Source organism: Corythoichthys intestinalis, chromosome 19 (genome assembly GCF_030265065.1).
Source record: "Corythoichthys intestinalis isolate RoL2023-P3 chromosome 19, ASM3026506v1, whole genome shotgun sequence".
Taxonomy (NCBI): Eukaryota; Metazoa; Chordata; class Actinopteri; order Syngnathiformes; family Syngnathidae; genus Corythoichthys; species Corythoichthys intestinalis.
Genome location: NC_080413.1, coordinates 16,392,097 through 16,415,585, shown reverse-complemented (window position 1 = coordinate 16,415,585; position 23,489 = coordinate 16,392,097). Strand labels below are relative to the sequence as shown.

The window sequence follows — 23,489 nt, the reverse complement described above, 5'->3', positions numbered from 1 at the left end:
CTGAATTTTAAAAATGTGTGAAAATAAAGGAGTTTACGAATGAAAAGCGGGACAGTTTGACGTTGGAATTGTTTGAATTAGTCAAAAACGTGTGAAAACGGGAAAACATGGAATTTGTTTTTAGTCTTTTCTGATTTTTAGTGGCAAACGCAAACTAAGGAATACCGTAGTTTAAAAAGAAACATAGACGTTGTGAACGAAGTTGACGCGTGCAGAGTGAGACATCTTCCTGTTTTGTTCAGCTCTTGGTGGGACTCTGCAGGAGCTTGCCGCCATCCAACTCGTCTCTTGCCATTCTGTCCTCCCCTCGCCACCACACAGGATGACGCTCGCTTGCGCGGAGCTCCTTCAGTAATACAAACTTGCCTTACAGACGCCACGCTGCTAAGGAATTGTTCCAACAGAAACCCCCCGGAAACCGCCGCCAGAAAGGGGAGGTGCGGTGCTGGTGAGTGGCGTTTAAAGGCCTTCTTTTCTGTGCAGTTCGCTAGTTTCAGGAAAAGGAGCAAAAGGGAGGGAGTCATTTCCTTCACCGCCATTTTGTAATAACAAGATGCCCGAAACACAGACAAGATTCGCTTGAACTCAACCTTTAAATCGGGGGAATATCGAAGCCCGCCGCCGTGTATTACCATTATCCATCTATTCAAACAGCGGGAACGGTGCAGTTAGCGGGCGACTGTTAACATTACTTCGGTATCTATTTCGTGCTAACTGCTAGCTGCCACACTAGCGAGGCTCCTAACGTTGTGTGTTCGCCGGTCGCTTCACTTTGCTTTTACAGTCACGATTCAAACATTTTGCCTCTGTTTCAAACCAAACGATAACCATAATATCAAAGACGAGCAGCTTGGCTGAATTGTAATGTGTGAATCAGTTGTTTGAACGTACTAACTAAACTGTTTCCCCCCCTCCTTGTAGAGTCACAATGACCAACGAGGAGCCTTTACCTAAAAAGGTGAGTCTATATTGTCCTTTAGAATAATTCAGCTACTATTTTCCAATCTAAAATCTATTGAATTTCGACTTTTTTGTTTCCTAATCCAGGTTCGCCTCAGTGAATCTGACATGAAGACATTGACCAGAGAGGAGCTGTGCACAAGGTAAATATATAGTATATTTGGGCATAGTCAGGGCTGTCAACAGATTTGCAGGGGCTTGGGGACAAGAGACCATTATATCCCCCCACCCCACCTAGGGTTGCCACCTGTCCCTTGAAATAAGGGACAATCCGTAATCGGGAATTAAATGTTGCGTTCTGTTTTGAACCAGTACGGAATATATATGAATAGATACATTTCTATGCATTTTAGGAGTTTTGTGGATTACCCTTTTTTTCCCTTCTGCCTGTACAGCTTTGGGTGTGAGGGGTGGTGTCCCGTACTTCTAATTCTGAAAGGTGGCAACCCTACCCCCACACTACCCCTGCCACCGACTTGTCACGACAACATCCTTTAACGCTTTGCATATAATGACAGTGTGAATTATCAAATTATTTAATTTGAGATGGACAGTTAAATTTAACAGACCTTAATGTGATGTGACACAATATAAACAAACAATTTCCATCTATTGTCCCATGTAGGTTACCATACAATACAACTGAGAGTGCTATGCCTGTCTGCTAAGCAACTAAACAGTATAACTAAACATCCTGTGCCTACCTCCTCCACATCCCTGGGGTTATCAAGCCCTCAAACAGTGATAAGCCTAGATTTTTTTGACAGCATCAGGGAAATCCAGTTTTTGAGCAAACTCACACTCAATGGAGAGCATGGCTCGGTTGTTATTATTTTCATTTTACTGAAGGCTCGGTCGCCTCAAGCCACAGTCATTGGCAAAGACAAGAAAAGGCATGTGCGAGTCTGTTCAGCTTTGCGCACCTGCTCCCCACGGACTAACATATATCCCTGATCTCCCATCACTTTCTCTCTCCTCGGTTTAACGCGAGCAGCATGTCTTGCTATACCACAGCTAAATAGGCTACAAGCAGCCGGTGACAGACTGGAATCGGGCTTTGTGCACTGTGATCGCGAATGTAAACATTCAGTATTAGCGCTTAGCGGCTGTTGTTCACTTATCGACATCACCGTCCACAGCCAACTCTAGCCTTAATTCTCTGGCTTCTTGTCCCTTTTTTAAAAACGTCATTTTTTTCTCATTCACCTAAATGATCTTCATTTCTTTTTTTTTTCTGCGCACCAGATTTATGACGACTCGACATATTTAGAGTTTATGACAATTACAGATTATAATTTCCCGCTTCAGGGCACGTACGTAGTATAGCCTTGAGTGCGCCAGAGCGGGGTCAAGCCATTCTCTGCTAAGACAGAGGGGGTGGGGGCGTTGTGCAAAAAAGGGAAAAAAATATATATTTGAAATATTTAATATGTTAAAGTTTTTAATTATAAATCGAGTAGAACATTATATTTAATCAGACAATGATTTAAATATATAAGTGTAACACCATTCACCATTTACCATAAATACAAAAAGGAATATGTAAATGTAAAGTAAAAAAAATTAAGGGTCATTCAGAGGCCCCTATGGTCCTGAGGCCCGGGTCAACATACCCATATAACCCCCCCCCAAACAAAAAAAAATTCGTGCTATTGCAAGATCAAATGTAGAATGTGTAATTTTTCCTCACTGACATGTTCAGAACAAGTTTAAACTTGTTGAAATACATTTTGAAATATTTTGTAACCCTGTTAAATTCAAAGAAGACTCACACTTGCAGAGTACGTACTCTCCACTAATACAAAAATATAAGAAATGTTCTGTTGAAAAATTGCAACATGGTGGCAGTGAAATCGTATTGCGTCACAGTTGGGTGTTTTAATGTATTAGTGAGAAGTTCAAGCAACTGAATGTCACGTGCTCTCTTGTTATCAGGTGGAAACAGCACGAGTCATATGTGCAGGTCCTGGAGGCCAAATATGCAGAGCTTTGTTGTAAGTTCACACATTACCCAGCACATGATCATAATGTCGTGGGTTGTATTTTCCTGATGTTTTTGCTCTTTTGGACCGTCAGCCAATGACGTAACAGGCCTGAAGGAATCGGAAGAGAAGCTCAAGCAGCAGCAGCAAGACTCTGCACGCAGGGAGAACATCTTGGTCATGCGGCTTGCCACTAAGGAACAGGAGTGCACAGTATGTACATGTTTTTGCTTTTATTAAGTGTCATTGACGGTTGGACTGGGGTCGCTGTTAGCCCCCTCACTTCAAATGGATAGGCAGAAATGAACAAGATGAAGTAAAATCAAATATAAAACATACTCGCCATTCAATGAAAAACTACATTGCTATGGCGCGTTTGGTAGCTTGAGCTGTCCTGGGACCGAAAGGTCAATGGTTCGATTCCCGGCTACGACTGCCCACTGTTAAAGTGCTCTTGGGCAAGGCACTGAACCCTAATTTGCCCCCAATGGGTTGGAGTGCCTTGCATGGCAACAGCACCTTTTGTATTTGAATGTGTGCATGAAAGGGTAACTGTGTGCTCATGTAAAGCGCTTTGGGCACGGTAAACATTAGGCCTGAACGATATTGGAAAAAACTATTCTTGCGATTTTTTGGGGGGGGTTTGCGATATATTGCGATGTTATATTGCGATATTAAAATATATATATAGATATATATTTATATATATTTAAAGACATTTTCACTAGATGACTTGAATAGCTGTTTGGAAAGACTTTGGATGACTCACCGTGACTACAGTGATCCCTCATTTTTCGCGGTTAATGGGGACCAGAACCCGCCGCGATAAGTAAAAAAAAAAAGCAAAGTAGTGCAAGCCCCCCTGCCCCCCAATTTTTTTTGGTGTGTGTTCAATGTATTCATTCAGATTTAGCTTTTGAAAGATATAATTAAGACATGTTATTTCGCTTTTTCCCCCAAAGTATGATTTTTAAAAAATTATATTTTAATAAATGCTTTTTAAGCACGTCAAATGTAATAATTATGATCAGTTTTAAACATAACTTTCCTACCGAATCATTTTTAAACAAGAATAAAGTACTGTAGTAGAAAAATGCTTGGCTTTTTTATAGGGGCGCACGATATCCATTTTTTGAAACCGATATCGATAACTTCCTGCTCCTCTAGGCCAATACCGATAATATATATATATAAATTTTGAATGTATATTCACCTGAGTTTTTGAACACCTGTAGGTAAATACTAGTGGTGGATTCCGCTTAGATTTGCCTTTGAACGAACCAGAATTTTCATGATGACATGAACATTATTATAATGAAAAAAACGGACAGTAACAAAACTTTGCATACTGGAAAAACAGGAGTGGAAACGCACAAATCCCAATCCGACAACGTGCCAAAAATATTATTAATAGGGCCGATAATATGTTATGTTATCGGATTTATTGGGGTGACGTCATAATTCCTATTATCGGACAGATAATTATCGTGCACCTCTACTTTTTTTTTAATGCTTCCGTTTACCTACCGGGGCTGTGACTCTTGGAGTGACATGCGGAAATTACAAACTCCTCATGATCACTTGTGGCGTTTTTTGCCACAACACAACAGGTCCAGCTGCCTCGAACCTCTCCGCCCCACACACACACATTCATTCCAGCCTGCGCTTCCTTGCCGCAGCAACTATTTAACAAGTTAAACGATGATTGACAGATGCAGCGGTGTGAAGTCCGCTCCTCTGGCAACATCAAAGAAAACCAGCAATCAACATCGTTAACTTTAATAAGCAAGTGCAGCAGTGACTGAGGAACAAAGAGCTGAGGGAGGGAGGCTATGCGTACTTTTGTGGATTAAGAAATAAAAAAACTATCGCACGTCCTTGCAATGGGACTATCGCGCATGCGCACATCACAATGGCGACCTTTAAACGATATATCGTGCAGGTTTAGTAAACATGTAGATAAATGGCTATATAAGTACTCTCCATTTACCGTCTTACATTCAATGCAAATTGATTGTCTTTTTAACGTCGCAAACATTGCAACCCAATAACTCTTGTTTCCATCCCCCTTTGTAGACGCACATCCAGTACCTGAAGCAGGCCCAGCAGCCCAGTGCAGCCCAACTGCGCTCGTCCATGGTGGACCCGGCCATCAACTTGTTTTTCCTCAAAATGAAGGCGGAATTGGAACAGACTAAAGACAAACTGGAGCAGGCCCAAAATGAACTGAGTGCCTGGAAATTTACACCTGATAGGTAAAGACAATCAAAATAACACCCCCAACCACCATCTCCCCAATAGAAGTCAAGACTTCTGCACGCCCCCACCAACCTCACTCTCACTACAGGAACCATGGTGGGGGGAAAAGCTGACAAAAACGAGTCAAAGTACCCTAAAAAACAAAAAAAACTTTGGTGTTTTTCTGTGGCATCCGCACATCATTAACTTTACTTAAAAAAAGAGAGAAAAATGACCATACGGTCAGGTGACATTTGTGTCCTCCCCAACCACCGTCAAAGGAGTCCGGACTGTTCCTGAAGACTGTTCCTTTACCACAAGGACCTGGCCCCCTCAGACTCAGATAAAATAGGGGGCAGCTAGCACAATTGGAAGCCTTTAAAGACTATTGTCGTACACGTCTTAAAAAGACACTAAACTGTGGAACGTGCCACACGAGAAGTAAGACTTTAAAATTAAGACTATAGAAGCGCGGGCAGAGCCCCGCCCTTGTCCACTATGTACTTTTGGTTCAAAGCGCGAGGGTCCACTCGCTCCCCCCCGCCGCCGCCGCCGCTCACGGTAGTGTGTTTCCATGTTTTCTGTTTAATTTTGTGACCTGTTATCTTACCATTAGCCTCACTCGTGCCGATCCGCGCACGGGTACGTAGAAGGCTAACTGAATGATCATGTTTCGGTGGCACTGACGGCGATAGATGTCCAATCTGCTTCCACTGGCTCCCAGTGGAAGTAGATTGGACATCTATCGCCGCCAATGTGTTTTATGTCTGTCATGAAATTTTGAGTAATTGTTGTGAACTCTAGTTGCAGTATTGTACATATTAATAGGACTGTTTCAGCATTGTTTGTGTTGTTCTGTGTTCAAAGCCATGACCTCACAAAGCCAGGAAAGAATTCTCAATAGAGTAATTGCCATACATTTTTTTGGAATATGGTGATTTGACCGGACCAGATTGCAACATGTTGAATATTGAACAGAATATATTGAGGTGTTAACCATCATTTTAAGTGTTTACTAGCTTGTTTGTGGTTCTAGCTAACACAAGAGTGTTGGGAATACATTATTTTAGTTCAATGCTAAAGTGTTTTAAGTTTATTTGTTTGCTAATGATTGCAGTTCATGGTGTTGTGAGTCACAAGGGATGGTACATGTGTCGGTTTGCCTTTGCCGCCCTGTTTTTGTCTCCTGGTTCATCATGTGATGTCAGCCTTGTTTCCCTTACAGCCAGACGGGGAAGAAACTGATGGCCAAGTGTCGCATGCTGATCCAGGAAAACCAGGAGCTGGGGAAGCAGCAGTCGCAGGGACGCATCGCCCAACTGGAGGCCGAGCTGGCCTTGCAGAAGAAGTACAGCGAGGAGCTAAAGAGCAGTCAAGACGGTAAGAACGACATGCTCGCTTTTCGTTTTTCCCGAGTCAATCAATGATTAAAAATGCTGGTTTCCCCCTCAGAGCTGAATGACTTCATCATCCAGCTGGATGAAGAGGTGGAAGGCATGCAAAGCACCATCTTGGTCCTGCAGCAGCAACTCAAGGACAGTCGGCAGCAGCTCGCCCAGCCTCCTCAGGCGGGCCCAAGCAGGACGTCGCCTGCCACCGAGCAGGCCGCCGCGCCCTCCGACCCCGCGGGGAAAGACTTCGGGAGGGTGTCCAACGGGCCCAGCAAGCAGGCGCCTTCTCAGAAAGGAGGCGCCGCGCTCTACCGGGAGGTTAGCAGCACCGACGAAGACTTTGCCGTGTCGCCTGCCGCATCCAGCCCGGGGGAAGCCGAGACCAAACTGTCCAACCACTCTGAGGAAGTGTCGGGGAGTCAGAGCGGCGGAGCCCGGGCCGGAGCGCCTGCCGGTTTGAGCGCGGGGTATGAGAGCGTGGACTCTCCGACTGGCAGTGAGACCTCATTGACTCAGCACTCGAACGACACGGACTCCACCGCCGACCCCCACGAGGACAAGGCTGCTGCCCATGTCACCAAGGGCACCAGGACTTCACGGCACGCTCAAAACGGCCTGGACTCCACCACAAGCGACGGCGCCGTTTTGTAATGTACCTTTGGAGGGGTGGAAAAAAACAATGGTCTCGCTTTTTTTTTTTATACAGAACAAGATGACAAATGCATAGAGTGTAATGCAGAACTGCTGTCGGATGTTTTGTTTTCCTGCCCCTCCCCTTTTGCTTCTTGTGAAAAACATTTGGGAACACGGGAAATGGTTCATGTTAGACACAATTGAGTTTGATTTAAAAGAACAAAAATGCAACAAAAGTATGTTTCATTCTGCTGTTGATTTGAATCGGCCGCTCACAGCCGTTGTTGTAACAAGTCAAGTTTAAAAAAAATTCTGCGGCATAAACATCTCACTTAGATATTGACCTGTGTTTATATTTTTTATTTCAATTTTAAAATTTCGTTTTAAAAACAATTCAAAAGGTTCTGTGAGTAGTTTATAAGAGATGTTCATCTTCTGACTTCAGTCCTTTTCATGTACTGACCAAATACCAATAAAGAATTTTAATACTAAGGAAAGCCAGTTATTATGCTTGATCAATATATAAAATTTATAATTGCTGTTAAAACAGTGCTATTCTGACTTTTTATCAGAAAAATATAAACTTGTTCTCCAAGAACTACGTTAGTAGCAATCATTAAAGCAATTTAACGTACACGTAATTACATCATTGCCATAGGAACAACATAAATCCCCGTGACTGTTCCAAAATGAAGGCTGTAGCAACTCCGCTACACACGATGGCGCTGGCGGGACGTTCAACTCCATTAACAGAGAGGCAGTGTTAAACAGGATTCTGCAGCAGTTTACACGCAACTACTCATTACTGAATTGTCATAGCAAGCAACAGTAGACTGAAGCAAGCCACCATGAACAAAGATGAAATTGTCATCGTCTCCGCCGCGCGGACTCCAATTGGTACAGTGCACATAGCTTTAGCATTCATGTTTAATGCGTCTTCCATAATTTCATGTATTCTTATTTATTCTAGCTTGAACGTAGTTTGTCGCGCACTCGTCGTCCTCTTTGCTTAATCACTTCTAAACTAGTAAAACATCTGCTGTTAAAAGTATTTAATTTTGTCAAATTATTGTAAATGTGCCGAATGATCAGCATGTCCCAATACGATGTGAATTCGTGACGTTATATCAGGCTGAGTTCCTATTGGCTGCATCATAGTGTCCGGTCTAGGTCGAGAGTTGTGATTGGCCAATTATTCATAGAGCCACAGAAATGACACTCGTATGATTGGTTACTGAATACCTGGGAACACGTTGGACCAGGATAACGTCATTAATTACCGATAATGACTCAGGACTGCTCTTTTTTAATTTTATGTATGTATAATAAAAAAAAAAACCCGCATGTTTGAATTATATAAATAATGTTTCATTAAAAAAATATATTAAAATGTATTTAGTTGAGCAACTACTGGCCACAGACCACATACATATCAGAATGCATGATAAAATCCACGCAGTGTCAATTTACATCGATTAATTTTCCCTTTCAAAGGATCCCTGAATGGTTCCCTGTCCACGGTGCCTTTGCACGAGCTATGTTCTGTGGTGATCAAAGATGTCCTAAAGCGGGCCGCGGTAAATCCGGAAGAAGTTTCCGAGGTCATCATGGGCCACGTCCTGACAGCAGGTGACAGCAGTAGCCGGGAAAACTTTTCACACAGAGAACATCCCATCACTTTTCCTTTTATATGCCCTTGTGATTTTTGAGGTCACGGGCAGAATCCAGCGCGTCAGGCCAGTGTGGGTGCGGGCATTCCCTACTCGGTCCCGGCGTGGAGCTGCCAGATGGTTTGTGGCTCCGGCCTGAAAGCTGTGTGTCTGGGGGCTCAGTCCATCCAGACCGGAGAGTCCACGGTGGTAGTGGCAGGAGGCATGGAGAGCATGAGCAGGGTAAGGATGGCAAAACTACACTCGCAGCAATTGTATGATGGAGCCTTTTTGATGGAGCAAACTTGCAGAAAGCTGGGATTGAACGAACCCAGAACTGTGAGGTGGACGTGCTAACCGCTTTCCCACCGTGCTTTTTAAACACACAGAACAGCCTCTCTCAATTACACAATGAGTTGTGCTAAGTTGCAACAGCACACTTATGACTGGGTTGCAAGTTTAACAATGTTTAACACATTAGTCCCTTTGATATCTGGAAAGATCAAAGCTGCAAACTTGTCAATCATCGTTAACTTTAAGTACCAAACGCCAGCTGCACTGGACAGTTTGTTCACACTGGTTAGCAGGAGGGAGGGTGAGAGGCTGTGGCGTTGTACAAGCATGAAGCAGAAAAACACAAATATATATTTTTTAATTAAAAACCCGATCCTTTTAACCTGATTCCGATCCACTGAAAAATGGCGCGATCAGCCCGATTTCCGATCACGTGATCTGATCGGGACATCCATAGTTTTTATATTTTTGCTCTATATGGATATATTTGAGACATTTTATATTGATAAAAGGTCATATTTCACATCAAAATGTGTTTTTGTCTATGTTCATGTATTTTATTTTTGTTTTAATTATGAATTAATATAAATTTTAAATATTTTAATGCGGTAATATAGAATTGAAATTTGTAGTATGAGAATAGTGTTGCGTTGATGGGATAAAATGTGGTAATTAGTACTTATTCATCTTTCTTAATACTATAACAATTTAAACTATGTTCAACTGTATCAATATACAGTATATGAGGAAACGAATAGAATTAAAACATATACTAATATACTTAACATACTTCTAATTAGGGCTGCAGCTATAGAATATTTTAGTAATCGAGTATTCTACTGAAAATTCCATCGATTAATCGAGTAATTGGATAAAACGTTTTTCTTAGGTAAAGAGCAGTTATAAATACACGAGAAAAGACATTTCACCTATTATTGAACCATTTTTAGACAATGTCGTTATTGTAGATGTACATTGTTGAAAACTAGGGCTGCACCTATCGATTATTTTAGTAGTCAATTAATCGATGGACTAGTTAGTTCGAATAATCGAGTAATCGGATAAGGAACATAAAAAATTAAAATACCTGAGATGAGCCGGAAATGGTATAAAAAATAAAATAAATGAGGATCTAAGTACAACAAAAGAACGATTGGTTAACATAGATATCAAAAATCCGCTAGCTTAAATGCTATAAAATGCGAAGTTTTTTTTAATTTATTTACAATGCTCTTAACATGGTTCGAACACACATTCCCGCAAAAAAACAGCTAAATATACCTAGGAACTAAAAATGCATTAAAAAAACAGCAGCTCAAAGAAAAACTTAGCTTATGTTGGTCTTAACAGGGAGCAGCTGGATTCAGCCATGTGAAATGAGTTATGTCATATTCACGGTTGCAACGAGAGGGCAGTGTATCCACACAAACCAATAAAACTAAATGCAAACACTTTCAAAACAAACCATTACAACGCCATTTTAATTAAATTAATACTTAAAGCAGCAAAATTTATTTTGAATCTTTTTCTAATCTAATTACTCAAGTTAATCGATTAATCGTTGCAGCACTACTTCTAATCCTAAATTTTTAATGCAATAAGAAATATTTGATATTATCATCTACTACTATATTTTTTAACTCACTGGCTGTCATTGACAGCGATAGACGTCAAACATAGCAAAGATACCCCAAGTAAACTTAAAATGCAGTTTTCAACTCATTTTTGCAGGCTCCTCACACGCTTCACATGAGAGGCGGAGTCAAAATGGGCGACGCCTCCCTTCAGGACTCAATGGTGGCCGACGGTTTGACCGACGCTTTTCACGGCTACCATATGGGCATCACAGGTGCGTAAAATGAATGGTTTGAGTGTTTAATCCGCAATCAAACAACAATTTGTTGACTTGTTATTTACACAGTAAATATAGCAGTGTTCCATTTTCTCGATACAGCGGAGAATGTGGCCAAGCAGTGGGACGTCAGTCGAGAGGCGCAGGACGTGTTTGCCGTCCGGTCGCAGAACAAAGTGGAAGCGGCGCAGAAAGCGGGACACTTCCTTCAAGAAATTGTACCAGTTGTGGTTCAGTCCCGGAAAGGTCATGATTCAAATGAATTAATAATTAAAAATATATATATAAGTCAAAATGTATTTGACGTCAATGGTACTGAAAGATGAGCATTTACAGCTGGTTTTCCCAGTTTAAATGAATTTGACATCTATCGCCATCACTGGCATACATTGAGTTAAATACTATAGGAAAAAAAAATATTTAGAATGTTACTTGAAGCAAAAATCGGGGTGCATCTCTGCTTTTATTTTATTCATAATTATAAAACATACATAAAACATAATATGATCAATAATAACAATATCAATGATTTTTCCGTGGCCCTTTTCTGCTCCTTTCTTCAGGCGCTGTAGAAGTGAAATCGGATGAGTTCCCTCGGCACGGCAGCCATCTTGACAGTATGTCCAAGCTCAGGCCGTGCTTCGTTAAAGACGCCAGCGGCACCGTCACCGCCGGCAACGCCTCAGGTGGGCGCTTGACGTAGACTAAGTCGTGAATCAACTGTTTTTTTCAATGCGTTGTCATCACATCGCAGGTATTAACGATGGTGCGGCCGCCACCATTCTCATGAGCCAATCGGAGGCCTCCAGGCGGGGCCTACAAGCCATGGCCAGGATCGTGTCGTGGGCTCAAGCCGGGCTCGATCCATCCATCATGGGCACTGGACCCGTACCGGCCATCAGGAAAGCGGTGAGAAGTAGTTGATTTATAAGCCTGGTGGGTCGCTAACTTTTACAAGTTTTTGGGAAGAAACCCTGTTTCGTGCTGCATTCTGACACTTTTTATGCTCATAAGTGTCAAAATCATTATGTATTGCAGAGGTGGGTAGTAACGCACTACATTTACTGTGTTACATTTACTTGAGTAACTTTTTGAGTAAAATGTACTTTAAGTAGTTTTACCACATAATACTTTTGAGTAGATTTGTGAAGAAGAAACAATACTCTTACTCCGCTACTACTTGATAGTCGTTATATTTTTCCTCTTAATTCTGCATACTGACTTTATTTCTGCCAAATACCGACAGTAGCTATCTCAGTGAGCTTTGCATGACAACTGACCTTTGTAAACTGGAACAGGAGGTGACGATAATGCTCCAATATATCTGTCAGTGAAGGGGGTGAAGATACTGATCAGTGATCACGTCAGTGCAAGCAGACAGTCCTACAGTTTAAACCTTGTACACTGCCTAACTGCGTTCAACATTACTACTCCAGGTAATCCCCGGGTTACGAATGAGCTTCGTTCCACTATCGTGATTAAACCCGAATTTCCGTGTAAGTCAGAATTAACCCTTTAATTACCCCTAAATACCCCCTAAATCTCAAAATAACAATCCAAAAACATGTACTATATGTCATTGTACTGTCCTTGCCAAGATGTTGGAGCTAACTCCGAGCTAGACAGCGAGCTAAGCTCCCAAATGACAATGTCAGACGCCCGTGTGGTTTGCGGACTTTATTCAGCTTCTCATGACATCAACACTTGCAGAATGAAACCAAAAAAGAAATTAAATCAATTTCATCTTCAATAACAGCAATTCAAATGTGTGTTTATAACAAGCTGCTGATACAGCAATAACAATCCACACAAACGATTAGCATGTATCAGTTAGCGTCCGCACATCATCAAAAACAATCACACAAACTCGCCCCAAGTATTCGACCACAATCGAAAACTCACAATAAACAGTATAAAGGTTGTTGCCTCTGTGGATTCTTCACAAGCAACAAATGTCCGCGCAGGCTTGCAGCTGCAATCTGTCTCCTCTCTCACATTCAACTGTGCGACTTCATGGCAGCAAATGCGCTCTTTCTCGTGTGTGCGCGTGTGCTCTTCTTCGTGTGTACATGCGCTCTTACTCGCGTGCTATTTGTACTACCTGCTCTACGCTTCCCGCGCCAAAATAAAAGCATGCATCACAAAAAAAGTCAACATTATTTAAAAAAAAAAAAAAGCGATTGGAGACTCCGGCGTCGTAAGTCAAAATCACGTATGTCGTAACCAGGGGACTACCTGTACTCTCATGACAGCCTGAAGCGGTTCGCCATGTTGTTATTTGACCTTGTCAAAAGTGGAAACGGCACAAGAGAAGGTGTTGGGAAACCCCTCTGTTATTAAAAGTTAGTACGTTCCATCAGCCGTGGGAGTTAGGACACAGAGGGACTCATGCTATTTTTTATGGTGCTGCCCCCTACACATCGGGATTGGGAATGCATACTTGGCAAATTGGAGTTTCCATACACTTTTGTGCTTCCGTGTGCATGCAGTTTTCCCTACACATTATGGTCTGGTAAAGGCGAACTTAAAATAGCAGCAAAAAGCCACTTTTGCGTTATTGTACACGACAACGATCTTACGCACCAACTACATTATACCATTCAGAGGTAACTTTCTACACTAGAGGGCAATCATGCTCTTTGGACAGTTGATGTATAATAGTGTGGATCTGGTCCGTTCGATGATTTTTGTGCCACCTTTTTGGCCTAATATGGTCATGTAATAAGTTCTTACAGTGGGGCAAATAAGTATTTAGTCAACCACTAATTGTGCAAGTTCTCCCACTTGAAAATATTAGAGGCCTGTTATTAATATGGGTAAACTTCAACCATGAGAGACAGAATGTGGAAAAAAAAAAACAGAAAATCACAATGTTTGATTTTTAAAGAATTTATTTGCAAATCATGGTGGAAAATGAGTATTTGGTCGATACCAAAAGTTCCTCTCAATACTTTGTTATGTACCCTTTGTTGGCAATAATGGAGGCCAAACGTTTTCTGTAACTCTTCACAAGCTTTTCACGCACTGTTGCTGGTATTTTGGCCCATTCCGCCATGAAGATCTCCTCTAGAGCAGCAATGTTTTGGGGCTGTCGCTGGGCTACACGGACTTTCAACTCCCTCCACATATTTTCTATGGGGTTGAAATCTGGAGACTGGCTAGGCCACTCCAGGACCTTGAAATGCTTCTTATGAAGCCACTCCTTTGTTGCCCTGGCTGTGTGTTTGGTATCATTGTCATGCCGAAAGACCCAGCCACGTCTCATCTTCTATACCCTTGCTGATGGAAGGAGATTTTCGCTCAAAACCTCTGGATACATGGCCCCATTCATTCATCCCTTTACACAGATCAGTCGTCCTGGTGGCTTTGCAGAAAAACAGCCCCAAAGCATGATGTTTCCACCCCCATGCTTCACAGTGGGTATGGTGTTCTTCAGATGCAATTCAGTATTCTTTCTCCTCCAAACACGAGAACCTGTGTTTCTACCAAAAAGTTCTATTTTGGTTTGATCTGACCATAACGCATTCTCCCAGTCCTCTTCTGGATCATCCAAATACTCTCTAGCGAACCGCAGACGGGCCTGGACGTGTACTTGCTTCAGCAGGGGGACACGTCTGGCAGTGCAGGATTTGGGTCCCTGGCGGCGCATTGTGTTACTGATAGGAGCCTTTGTTGCATGGAGCCCCAGATCGAGGGAGATTATCAGTGGTCTTGTATGTCTTCCATTTTCTAACAATTGCTCCCACAGTTGATTTCTTAACACCAAGCATTTTACCTATTTCAGATTCAGTCTTCCCAGCCTGGTGCAGGTCTACAATTTTGTCTCTGGTTTCCTTCGACAGCTCTTTGGTCGTGGCCATAGTGGAGTTTGGAGTGCGACTGACTGAGGTTGTGGACAGGTGTCTACATACCGATAATGAGTTAGAACAGGTGCCATTAATACAGGTAACGAGTGGAGCCTCGTTAGAAGAAGTTAGACCTCTTTGACAGCCAGAAATCTTGCTTGTATGTAGGTGACCAAATACTTATTTTCCACTCTAATTTGGAAATAAAATTATTTAAAAATCAAACAATGTGATCCCCCCCCCCCCACATTCTGTGACTGTCTCTCATGGTTGAGGTTTACTCATGTTGACAATTACAGGCATCTCTAATCTTTTCAAGTAGGAGAACTTGCACAATTGGTGGTTGACTAAATACTTATTTGCCCCACTGTATAGATGAAGTTGTGCTGAGAACAAAAAAATACCGTTATTAAGAAAAAAAAAAGATGTTGTAAGCAATAGAGGTGTGCGAAATTTCCAATTCTTAGAATATTCGGGATTCGGCCGTGAAAGATTTGAGAGCGATTCACAATCACAAACATCCAAATTCCGATGATTGAATCATACCAGGTCAAGCGGAAATAAAACACAGCGCGGTCTTCGACACGCAATGAGGAACGGACCGAGAGTAAATATCATGTTCAACTCATGCCGCTAAAAAAACCCAAAAAAAAAACAATAATACCTGACTGCGGCCGTCAGCTGCTTCAAACAGCGCCCAGTTTCTACAAACATACGGCAACATACGGCTATGGTTGATATAACATATCTCTAGAACTAGATGTGAAATGACAGACGACAGCCGCGTTAGAACATGTACCAAGAACTAGATGCGAAATGACACTTTCCCGCGCTAGTAAACAGGCGCCATCTTAAAGCAGTAGACTTCTCTAGAAGGCCCTGTTGTAGCGAACCTAATTACTTTTTATCTTAAAAAACAAAACAAAACCCAAATCGGCAAAATCTTGACTCGAATCTATCTTTAAATGATGAAACAGTTTTAAAACGTTCACATGTCGAAAGTAGACAGAAAAGAAATTATGGAATAACGGGGGCAATTTTAACAACTTTAACAGTTGACTCACAACATTAGATTGATTGAAAGTAGTTTAAAGCTGCTGCTACAGAATAGGGACTTCAGTGTTTTATTTACTGTTTTTAACTGTTAACTTTAGTGCTGCAACGATTAATCGATTAACTCGAGTATTCGATTAGAAAAAAATATTCGAATTAAATTTTGTTGCTTTGAGTATTCGTTTAATTAAAGTGACGTTGTAATGGTTTATTTTGAAAGTGTTTGCATTTAGTTTTATTGATGTGGGTGGATACACTGCCTTCCAGTCTGCTTCAATTCACATGGCTGAATCCAGGTGCTCCCTGTTAAGACCAACATAAGCTAAATTTTGTTTGAGCTAATTTTTTTTTTAATGCATTCGTAATTTATTTTATAGATATATTTGGCCTATTTCTGTGAGAATATGTGTCCGAACCATTTGTTAAGAGCATTGTAAAAAAGTTAGCATTTTATAGCATTTAAACTAGCGGACTTTTGCGATGTAGGTTAGGCAATTGTTCTTTTGTTGTACATTGATCATCATTTTTTTTTTTTAATACCGTTTGAGGCTCAGCTCAGGTAATTTAATTTTTCATGTTCCTTATCCGATTACTCGATCATTCGAACTAATCGTTTATTGATTAATTGACTACTAAAATAATCAATAGCTGCAGCCCTAGTTAACTTGATACTAAAATAGTAGTTTGGTTTAGCCTGAGAGGATTTTTGAACAATTTTGGATCTAATGTACAAAACATTAAAAGCGTGGTAGTGGGGGGGTGCATCAATAATCGATTCATAATCGAATCGTTAGATGCCCAATGATTCCCACCTCTAGTAAGCAGTTACTTACAATATTACTCATTGTGTATTTTCATTGAATACCTTACTTGTACTTAAGTACCGTATATTTTTTAATTACTACTTTTGCAAGTAACGCTACTCTTATTTGAGTTAAATTTTTGGCTACTCTACCAACCTCTGATGTAATATACTTCATTTATCACTCTAGGTTGAGAAGGCAGGATGGCAACTGGATCAGGTTGATCTTTTTGAGATCAACGAGGCCTTTGCCGCACAGTCAGTCGCTGTGGTTAAAGAGCTTGGACTCAAAGAAGAAAAGGTATGGTTTTTGTTTTTTCACCAAACGCTTCCTCATGGAACAGACAATTCAATAACTGGAGTATGAGGTTACATTTTCTATTTTTTTTTCCCCTCCATTTGTTACCATTAAACTAATTTCTCACATCAGGTAAATGTCAATGGTGGTGCCATTGCACTGGGTCATCCCATTGGAATGTCAGGCTGCAGGATTCTGGTAACGTTGCTGCACGCGCTACAGAGGACACATGGAAAGAAGGGCGTGGCATCCTTGTGCATCGGTGGAGGGATGGGCATCGCCATGTGTGTCGAGAGCCTTTGATGCCATGCCGATGTTTAGTTTTTGGAATGGAACAGCAGTGTTCACCTGCCAGATACTAGTGACTTTGGAGCTCAAATAGATGCCTGCATTAGAAGGGGGAGGAAATACTACTGTAGTTTGTCTAACTTGTAAATCATGACTCGCACTGTAAAGCATTGCTCTTGGGTAAGAGTGCTATTTCTGGGAAATCCTCATTGTTTTGAAACTAACATTCCATTGTAGTTCCTGTAACAAATGGACTCAAAACTATATCGTGCCATAAACTTGCCTTAATTAAAATGTATACTGTACTTGGGATTCTCAATTTTTGGGGGGTCAGTGCCAGTGTTGTTAATAACGGCGTTACAATATAATGGCGTTACTAACGGCGTTATTTTTTTTCTGTAGTGGGTAATCTAATTAATTACTTTTCTCATCTTGGCAACGCCGTTACCGTTACTGAGGACGGAAAGGCATGCGTTACTATGCGTTACTATATTGGTCGAAAAGTCTGAGGGAGACGGACTCACCGAGTCGACAGAGCAGAGCAGGAGTGTGGAGGAGGCAAGAAAGTTGTGACGCCGAGCAAACGCGATGCTAGGTAGCTCCAATAATACATGTTGCAGCCGATAGCCTGCAAACTACGCCCGCATGTTATGGTAGATATGGTAGACATGGTAGATATCACATGTACTGTATGTAGATATAACTAGATGCAAAATGACAGACATGGCACTAAATGTGTTAGTAGACAGCCGCCATCTTGAAGCAGTAGACTTTTTAGGACGGCTCTGTTGTAGAGAACCTTCCTAGCGAACCTAAGTAACTTTTTATATAAAATACTTCTAAATCGGCAAAATCTTGACTTGAATCTATCTTTAAATGATGAAACAGTTTTAAAACTTTCATATGTCGAAAGTAGAGAGAAGGGAACTAATGCAATAATGGGAGCAATTCTAACAACTTTTAACAGTTGATTCAGGGTAAAGAGTAAATTAGGGTAAAGAATTGGGCTCGGGCCAATTGTACCAAAAATCTTCACAAAAAACTTCACATAGTGTGGCCAATGTTTTTTTTTTTTTTTTTTTTTTTAAATTGAGGAAAAAAGAAAAAAAAAGTAATTATCACCAATTACTTTGCCAAGTAACTACCGTAATTACTCTTACATTCAGGTAATTGAGTTACTAACGCAATTACTTTTTGGGAGAAGTAATTTGTAACTATAATTACTTTTTTTCAGTAAGATTAACAACACTGGTCAGTGCTCAAAACGCTACAATTTAAAGACGATATGTATGAATAAAAATGTCGATTCACAAATTTTTGGAGCAATACTTTTTGACTAGCCATATAATTTTCCAAAAGTAATTATATGTTGCAATGAACAAGCCTTTTGTTCAATGATTGAAAACATTTATGCAGGGTTGTCTGATGGGACGCAATCATAGAGCTTGCAATAGTTCAAACTAATTGGTTTAACATGTAAGAAATGTTTATAAATGATACTTTTCAGCAGGTTGTGTTATGTCACCTACAGTGGGGAGAACAAGTATTTGATACACTGCCAATGGGTTTTCCCCATTGACGGTGTATCAAATACTTGTTCTCCCCACTGTATGTGAAAATTGTCACGTTAAACCTGAAGTTTTAAGACCTATTTAGTCATGTACTTTCTGTATGGCGGAAAACACAGACAAGTCTGAAAAAAGTTTCTGCTCTTGCACCCCTCTTTAAAATGAACTATTTTAAGCCAAAAGAACTGTTGTCTGAAACACTGTCTATATGCCGTCAAAGCAGCTTCAAGGCGCATTAAGCCCCCGAACTATTTTTAATTTGTCCGTTTTACCCTGGATATTCGTTTACAGACACCGTGCAACCGCTATTGTTTCAACCCAGCCATAAAAAGGTAATTATATTATTCAAAATGTCATCATTTTTGGCTTAGAATAAAAAAATATATATATAAAATTCACTTGCATATTTTAAACTGTCACAAATGGAAAGTCACGGATATCTACCTCATAACTATCGCTTAATTTAATGTTTGAAATGTTTATTGTCATCATCATCGGTATCATTGACAGTTACAAAATGTGGAATAATTTGCCCGAAGAAAGAAATCTTGACCTCCGTGAAGTTGGCCCCCCATCAGACGCAAATTTATATAAAAATTATGTCAATCGTTTGTGCTATGATTGTGCTGGTTTGTGCTGCAAAAAGTTTCGTTTGTGCCATCATCGTTTTGCAGTTATTAAACATTGTTTTTTAGGTCATCCAGAGTTCACCCAGCCCCCCATCTGTGGCAGAATGGAACCCCGGTGGTGTCATTTGATTCTGCCTCGTTAGTGCTGGATTGTGCTGAAAAAAGTTTTGTTTGAACTGCTACGGTTTTCGAGATATTCATAAAAATGTACATTGATGACGTCACGCGCAGCCCCCCATCAGACGCAAATTTATATAAAAATTATGTCAATCGTTTGTGCTATGATTGTGCTGGTTTGTGCTGCAAAAAGTTTCGTTTGTGCCATCATCGTTTTGCAGTTATTAAACATTGTTTTTTTAGGTCATCCAGAGTTCACCCAGCCCCCCATCTGTGGCGGAATGGAACCCCAGTGGTGTCATTTGATTCTGCCTCGTTAGTGCTGGATTGTGCTGCAAAAAGTTTTGTTTGAACTGCTACGGTTTTCGAGATATTCATAAAAATGTCTAGTGATGACGTCACGCGCAGCCCCCCATCTGCGGCGGAATGGAACGGCGATGATGCCATTTTTTTCTTCGTCGTTAGTGCTGGATTGTGCTGCAAAAAGTTTTGTTTGAACTGCTACGGTTTTCGAGATATTCATAAAAATGTCTAGTGATGACGTCACGCGCAGCCCCCCATCTGCGGCGGAATGGAACGGCGATGATGCCATTTTTTTCTTCGTCGTTAGTGCTGGATTGTGCTGCAAAAAGTTTTGTTTGAACTGCTACGGTTTTCGAGATATTCATAAAAATGTCTAGTGATGACGTCACGCGCAGCCCCCCATCTGCGGCGGAATGAAACGGCGATGATGCCATTTTTTTCTTCGTCGTTAGTGCTGGATTGTGCTGCAAAAAGTTTTGTTTGAACTGCTACGGTTTTCGAGATATTCATAAAAATGTCTAGTGATGACGTCACGCGCAGCCCCCCATCTGCGGCGGAATGGAACGGCGATGATGCCATTTTTTTCTTCGTCGTTAGTGCTGGATTGTGCTGCAAAAAGTTTTGTTTGAACTGCTACGGTTTTCGAGATATTCATAATAATGTAAAGTGATGACCTGTTTTCAGCGCTGCGGGCCGCACAATCGGTTCTTGTCTCGTGACGTTTCTGGCGCAATGCATTGTGGGTTTTCGTGTATTGTACAACAACAACAAGCCCGTGACGCGATCCTTTGCTCGGCATCCATTCTGCGTGGTAATCGTTGAAAATGGTACACTCGTGTTGTTTGAAAGACTGCCATTCTAGGTCCCATGATAGAAACGAATGCAAAAAGGATGGGATACGTTTTTTTTTTTTAGCATTCCCGCCTGGAAGAGAAAATATGGAACTCCGATGAGTTGACCAAGAGGCTTGAATGGTTGCAGCGGTGAGAAGAAAGGCCATCGCTTTTCATTCATCAACTGAAAACATGTCGGTCTGTTCCCTACATTTCCATAAAGGTAAGTAACTGGAAGTGTTAATGTTCTTCGGACGCTGATACTGACTGCATTTAAACGCTTATGGCGTGTGGTTGTGTTGCTTGCTTTGGCTAACCACGCTAGTGTCTAAGAGAGGCTAACTGTAGCCCTACTGGCTAACTGTGCATAAACCACAGGCGTTCACCGTATGATACTAGTACACAAAAAAACAGTTCAAAGGTAACAAAGTAAGGGTATTAATGAAGATGTAACAGCACACCATGAATGATTATAAGTATGGGAGATGTGTTAGAAAAAAATGCTATATTTACCTCCCGCTTAGGCTACTGATATGCTTGACCAAGCAGTCTGTGGAGGAGACTACAGATCTACTAAATCACCAGAAGAAATCTTCTGCTTGTTTGTTATGCCTAATGATCAGTTAAACTTAAAAAATAAATAATTAATAAATTTAAAAAAATCTGTTGCATACACATCAGTGCCATATGAAGGCAGTTCCCACCAGTTTAGACACACTACAGAGCTTTAAAATCCAATTTAAGTAACTAATGTTAACCTGTTGTATGACTGATACGACTTTTGTAATTGCAGGAAAACCAGCATATGAAAGAAATGAGGCAGACCCTGACTGGGCACCATCCTTACGCCTGGGACACACATGTGTTCAACCCACCAACGTGGACCGCTCTTCTAGACGAAGTAGGCATGAGAAATTGAGGATGGAGGAGGACGTTGGTGCGCTACAGGAGGAGCCTTCAGCGCCCTTCAGATGCTCCTTCTGACCTTCATGCGCCTGCGTTAGGACCTGTCTGCACTACACATTGCACACATATTCCATGTTTCCCGTAAGACTGTGTACTGAGTATTCAATGACATGGTGCCCTTTGTACATGCTAATTTGAGACGAGCAATTGTTTGGCCCAACAGAGAAACACTCTATAAAACAATGCCTCACGAGTTTGTTGAGTCCTTCAGACGCAGAGTTGCAGTGATTATTGATTTAAAAAAAAATAAAATAAAATTACAGAGAAACCATCAAATATTAAGGCCCGTGCGCAAATGTTTTCTAGTTATAAGCATAACTACACCATGAAATACCTAATTGGAATCACACCAAAGTGGGGAATTTGTTTCATGTCAAAAGGTTGGGGTGGTTGCACAAGTGACAAACATATCACCTTGAACAGTGCTTTGCTCAATAACCTTTTGCCTGGGGACATTGTCTTGGCTGACAGAGGTTTTGATATTCAAGAACACGTGGGTATGTTATGTGCAGAGGTCCAACTCCCTGCGTTCACAAACGGTCGCTGTCAGTTAGCTGGTAGAGATGTGGAGGAGACTAGGAAGATGGCACATTTGAGGATCCATGTTGAACAGGTAATTGGTAATCTTTGCCAGAAGTATAAGATCCTAACAGGAACTATACCTATTAACGTGGTTCTGCCATGTGATGGCGAAGATTGCACATTGTTGTAAAGATTGTTTTATGTTTGCGGTGCCCTTACAAACCTTTGCCCAACTGTTTTGTAGTTTGTACTGTTATACGTGAAAGGTACCATTTAGTATGCTAACAGTTTCAGCCTTTCAAATTTAGCTGTTGTTGATTTTTTGTATTTTGTTGTGACTTGATTGTACTTAATAAAACATTGTCATCTTGAATCCTATTCTTTGTAAGTACAGCATTTGTGTCAATACTGTATTTTATGTATGTATGTATATATATATATATGTATATATATACACACACACACACGCATAATAATGTTTATACAAAGGACGACAGTTTACTACTTTGGCCAAGTACTTTTAATGTTGCCAAATTGTCAGTTAAAGCAAATCACAAACTACCAATCACCACTAACTTAAGTGGAGCACAGAGAGCAGAACTGACATATGTCTTTAGCTGTGTCATGTTGTGTAGACCAACACAGGTTAAATAATAATGGGGCAGTTCTCATTATCACACGCAACAAGTCATCTTTGGTCTTCAGACCACGGCAGAAGCACCATAACTGACAAATACCGATCTCTCGCTTCCTTTTCAAGCTTCTCCACATAAGGAGTCTTGTCGTTCTTCAGGCTTTTTTCCATTTTGATGTGACATTCGCGTGGCTGCTTCCCCGCAAAACTCAACAAAACAAACGTGACTGCGGCGGATGTAGTCCAGGTCACTGAGATACACGAAAGATGGCGGCTCAGGTGGTCGTGATGACGTAGGAGACAACAACCGATAGATCAGCGGAGAACGTCACTGAAACCTGTCAGTGGACGCAATCTTATTCCTGATCTATTGTGCGGCCCGCAGCGCTGAAAACTGAGGTCATCACTTCACATTATTATTAATATCTCGAAAACCGTAGCAGTTCAAACAAAACTTTTTGCAGCACAATCCAGCACTAACGACGAAGAAAAAAATGGCATCATCGCCGTTCCATTCCGCCGCAGATGGGGGGCTGCGCGTGACGTCATCACTAGACATTTTTATGAATATCTCGAAAACCGTAGCAGTTCAAACAAAACTTTTTGCAGCACAATCCAGCACTAACGACGAA

At 41.2% G+C, this 23,489-nt stretch overlaps 2 protein-coding genes and 1 long non-coding RNA gene across 3 annotated transcripts; all 3 read left to right on the top strand.

Annotated features, from left to right (window-relative positions):
* Positions 1 to 243: 243 nt before the first annotated feature.
* On the top strand, positions 244 to 7,701 carry wtap (WT1 associated protein). Its single transcript, XM_057822917.1, has 8 exons — positions 244 to 448; positions 922 to 958; positions 1,048 to 1,103; positions 2,896 to 2,954; positions 3,037 to 3,155; positions 5,019 to 5,197; positions 6,406 to 6,560; positions 6,633 to 7,701. The coding sequence occupies exons 2-8, from the start codon at positions 929 to 931 to the stop codon at positions 7,220 to 7,222; spliced, it is 1,188 nt and encodes a 395-aa protein (XP_057678900.1). The 5' UTR covers positions 244 to 448; positions 922 to 928; the 3' UTR covers positions 7,223 to 7,701.
* Positions 7,702 to 7,935: 234 nt separating this feature from the next.
* On the top strand, positions 7,936 to 18,803 carry acat2 (acetyl-CoA acetyltransferase 2). The gene is made up of 9 exons (XM_057822016.1): positions 7,936 to 8,101; positions 8,699 to 8,833; positions 8,915 to 9,096; positions 10,879 to 10,996; positions 11,102 to 11,245; positions 11,563 to 11,685; positions 11,754 to 11,908; positions 16,890 to 17,000; positions 17,130 to 18,803. Exons 1-9 carry the CDS (start codon positions 8,053 to 8,055, stop codon positions 17,298 to 17,300), a joined length of 1,188 nt encoding a protein of 395 aa, XP_057677999.1. The 5' UTR covers positions 7,936 to 8,052; the 3' UTR covers positions 17,301 to 18,803.
* Positions 18,804 to 20,017: 1,214 nt separating this feature from the next.
* On the top strand, positions 20,018 to 22,628 carry LOC130907287 (uncharacterized). The gene is made up of 3 exons (XR_009061439.1): positions 20,018 to 20,729; positions 20,818 to 20,958; positions 21,529 to 22,628. It is a non-coding gene; the product is annotated as an uncharacterized LOC130907287 (long non-coding RNA).
* The last annotated feature ends 861 nt before the right edge of the window (positions 22,629 to 23,489 follow it).

What these genes read in the sequence shown, in the direction of transcription:
- wtap (XM_057822917.1), top strand. Translation starts at nt 929, where the DNA reads ATGACCAACGAGGAGCCTTTACCTAAAAAG. An exon ending in CAAATATGCAGAGCTTTGTT is followed by an intron (nt 2,955 to 3,036) that starts GTAAGTTCACAC and finishes TTGGACCGTCAG; the next exon opens with CCAATGACGTAACAGGCCTG. An exon ending in CTAAGGAACAGGAGTGCACA is followed by an intron (nt 3,156 to 5,018) that starts GTATGTACATGT and finishes CCCCCTTTGTAG; the next exon opens with ACGCACATCCAGTACCTGAA.
- acat2 (XM_057822016.1), top strand. Translation starts at nt 8,053, where the DNA reads ATGAACAAAGATGAAATTGTCATCGTCTCCGCCGCGCGGACTCCAATT. An exon ending in CGCCGCGCGGACTCCAATTG is followed by an intron (nt 8,102 to 8,698) that starts GTACAGTGCACA and finishes TCCCTTTCAAAG; the next exon opens with GATCCCTGAATGGTTCCCTG. An exon ending in TGTGGTTCAGTCCCGGAAAG is followed by an intron (nt 11,246 to 11,562) that starts GTCATGATTCAA and finishes TCCTTTCTTCAG; the next exon opens with GCGCTGTAGAAGTGAAATCG.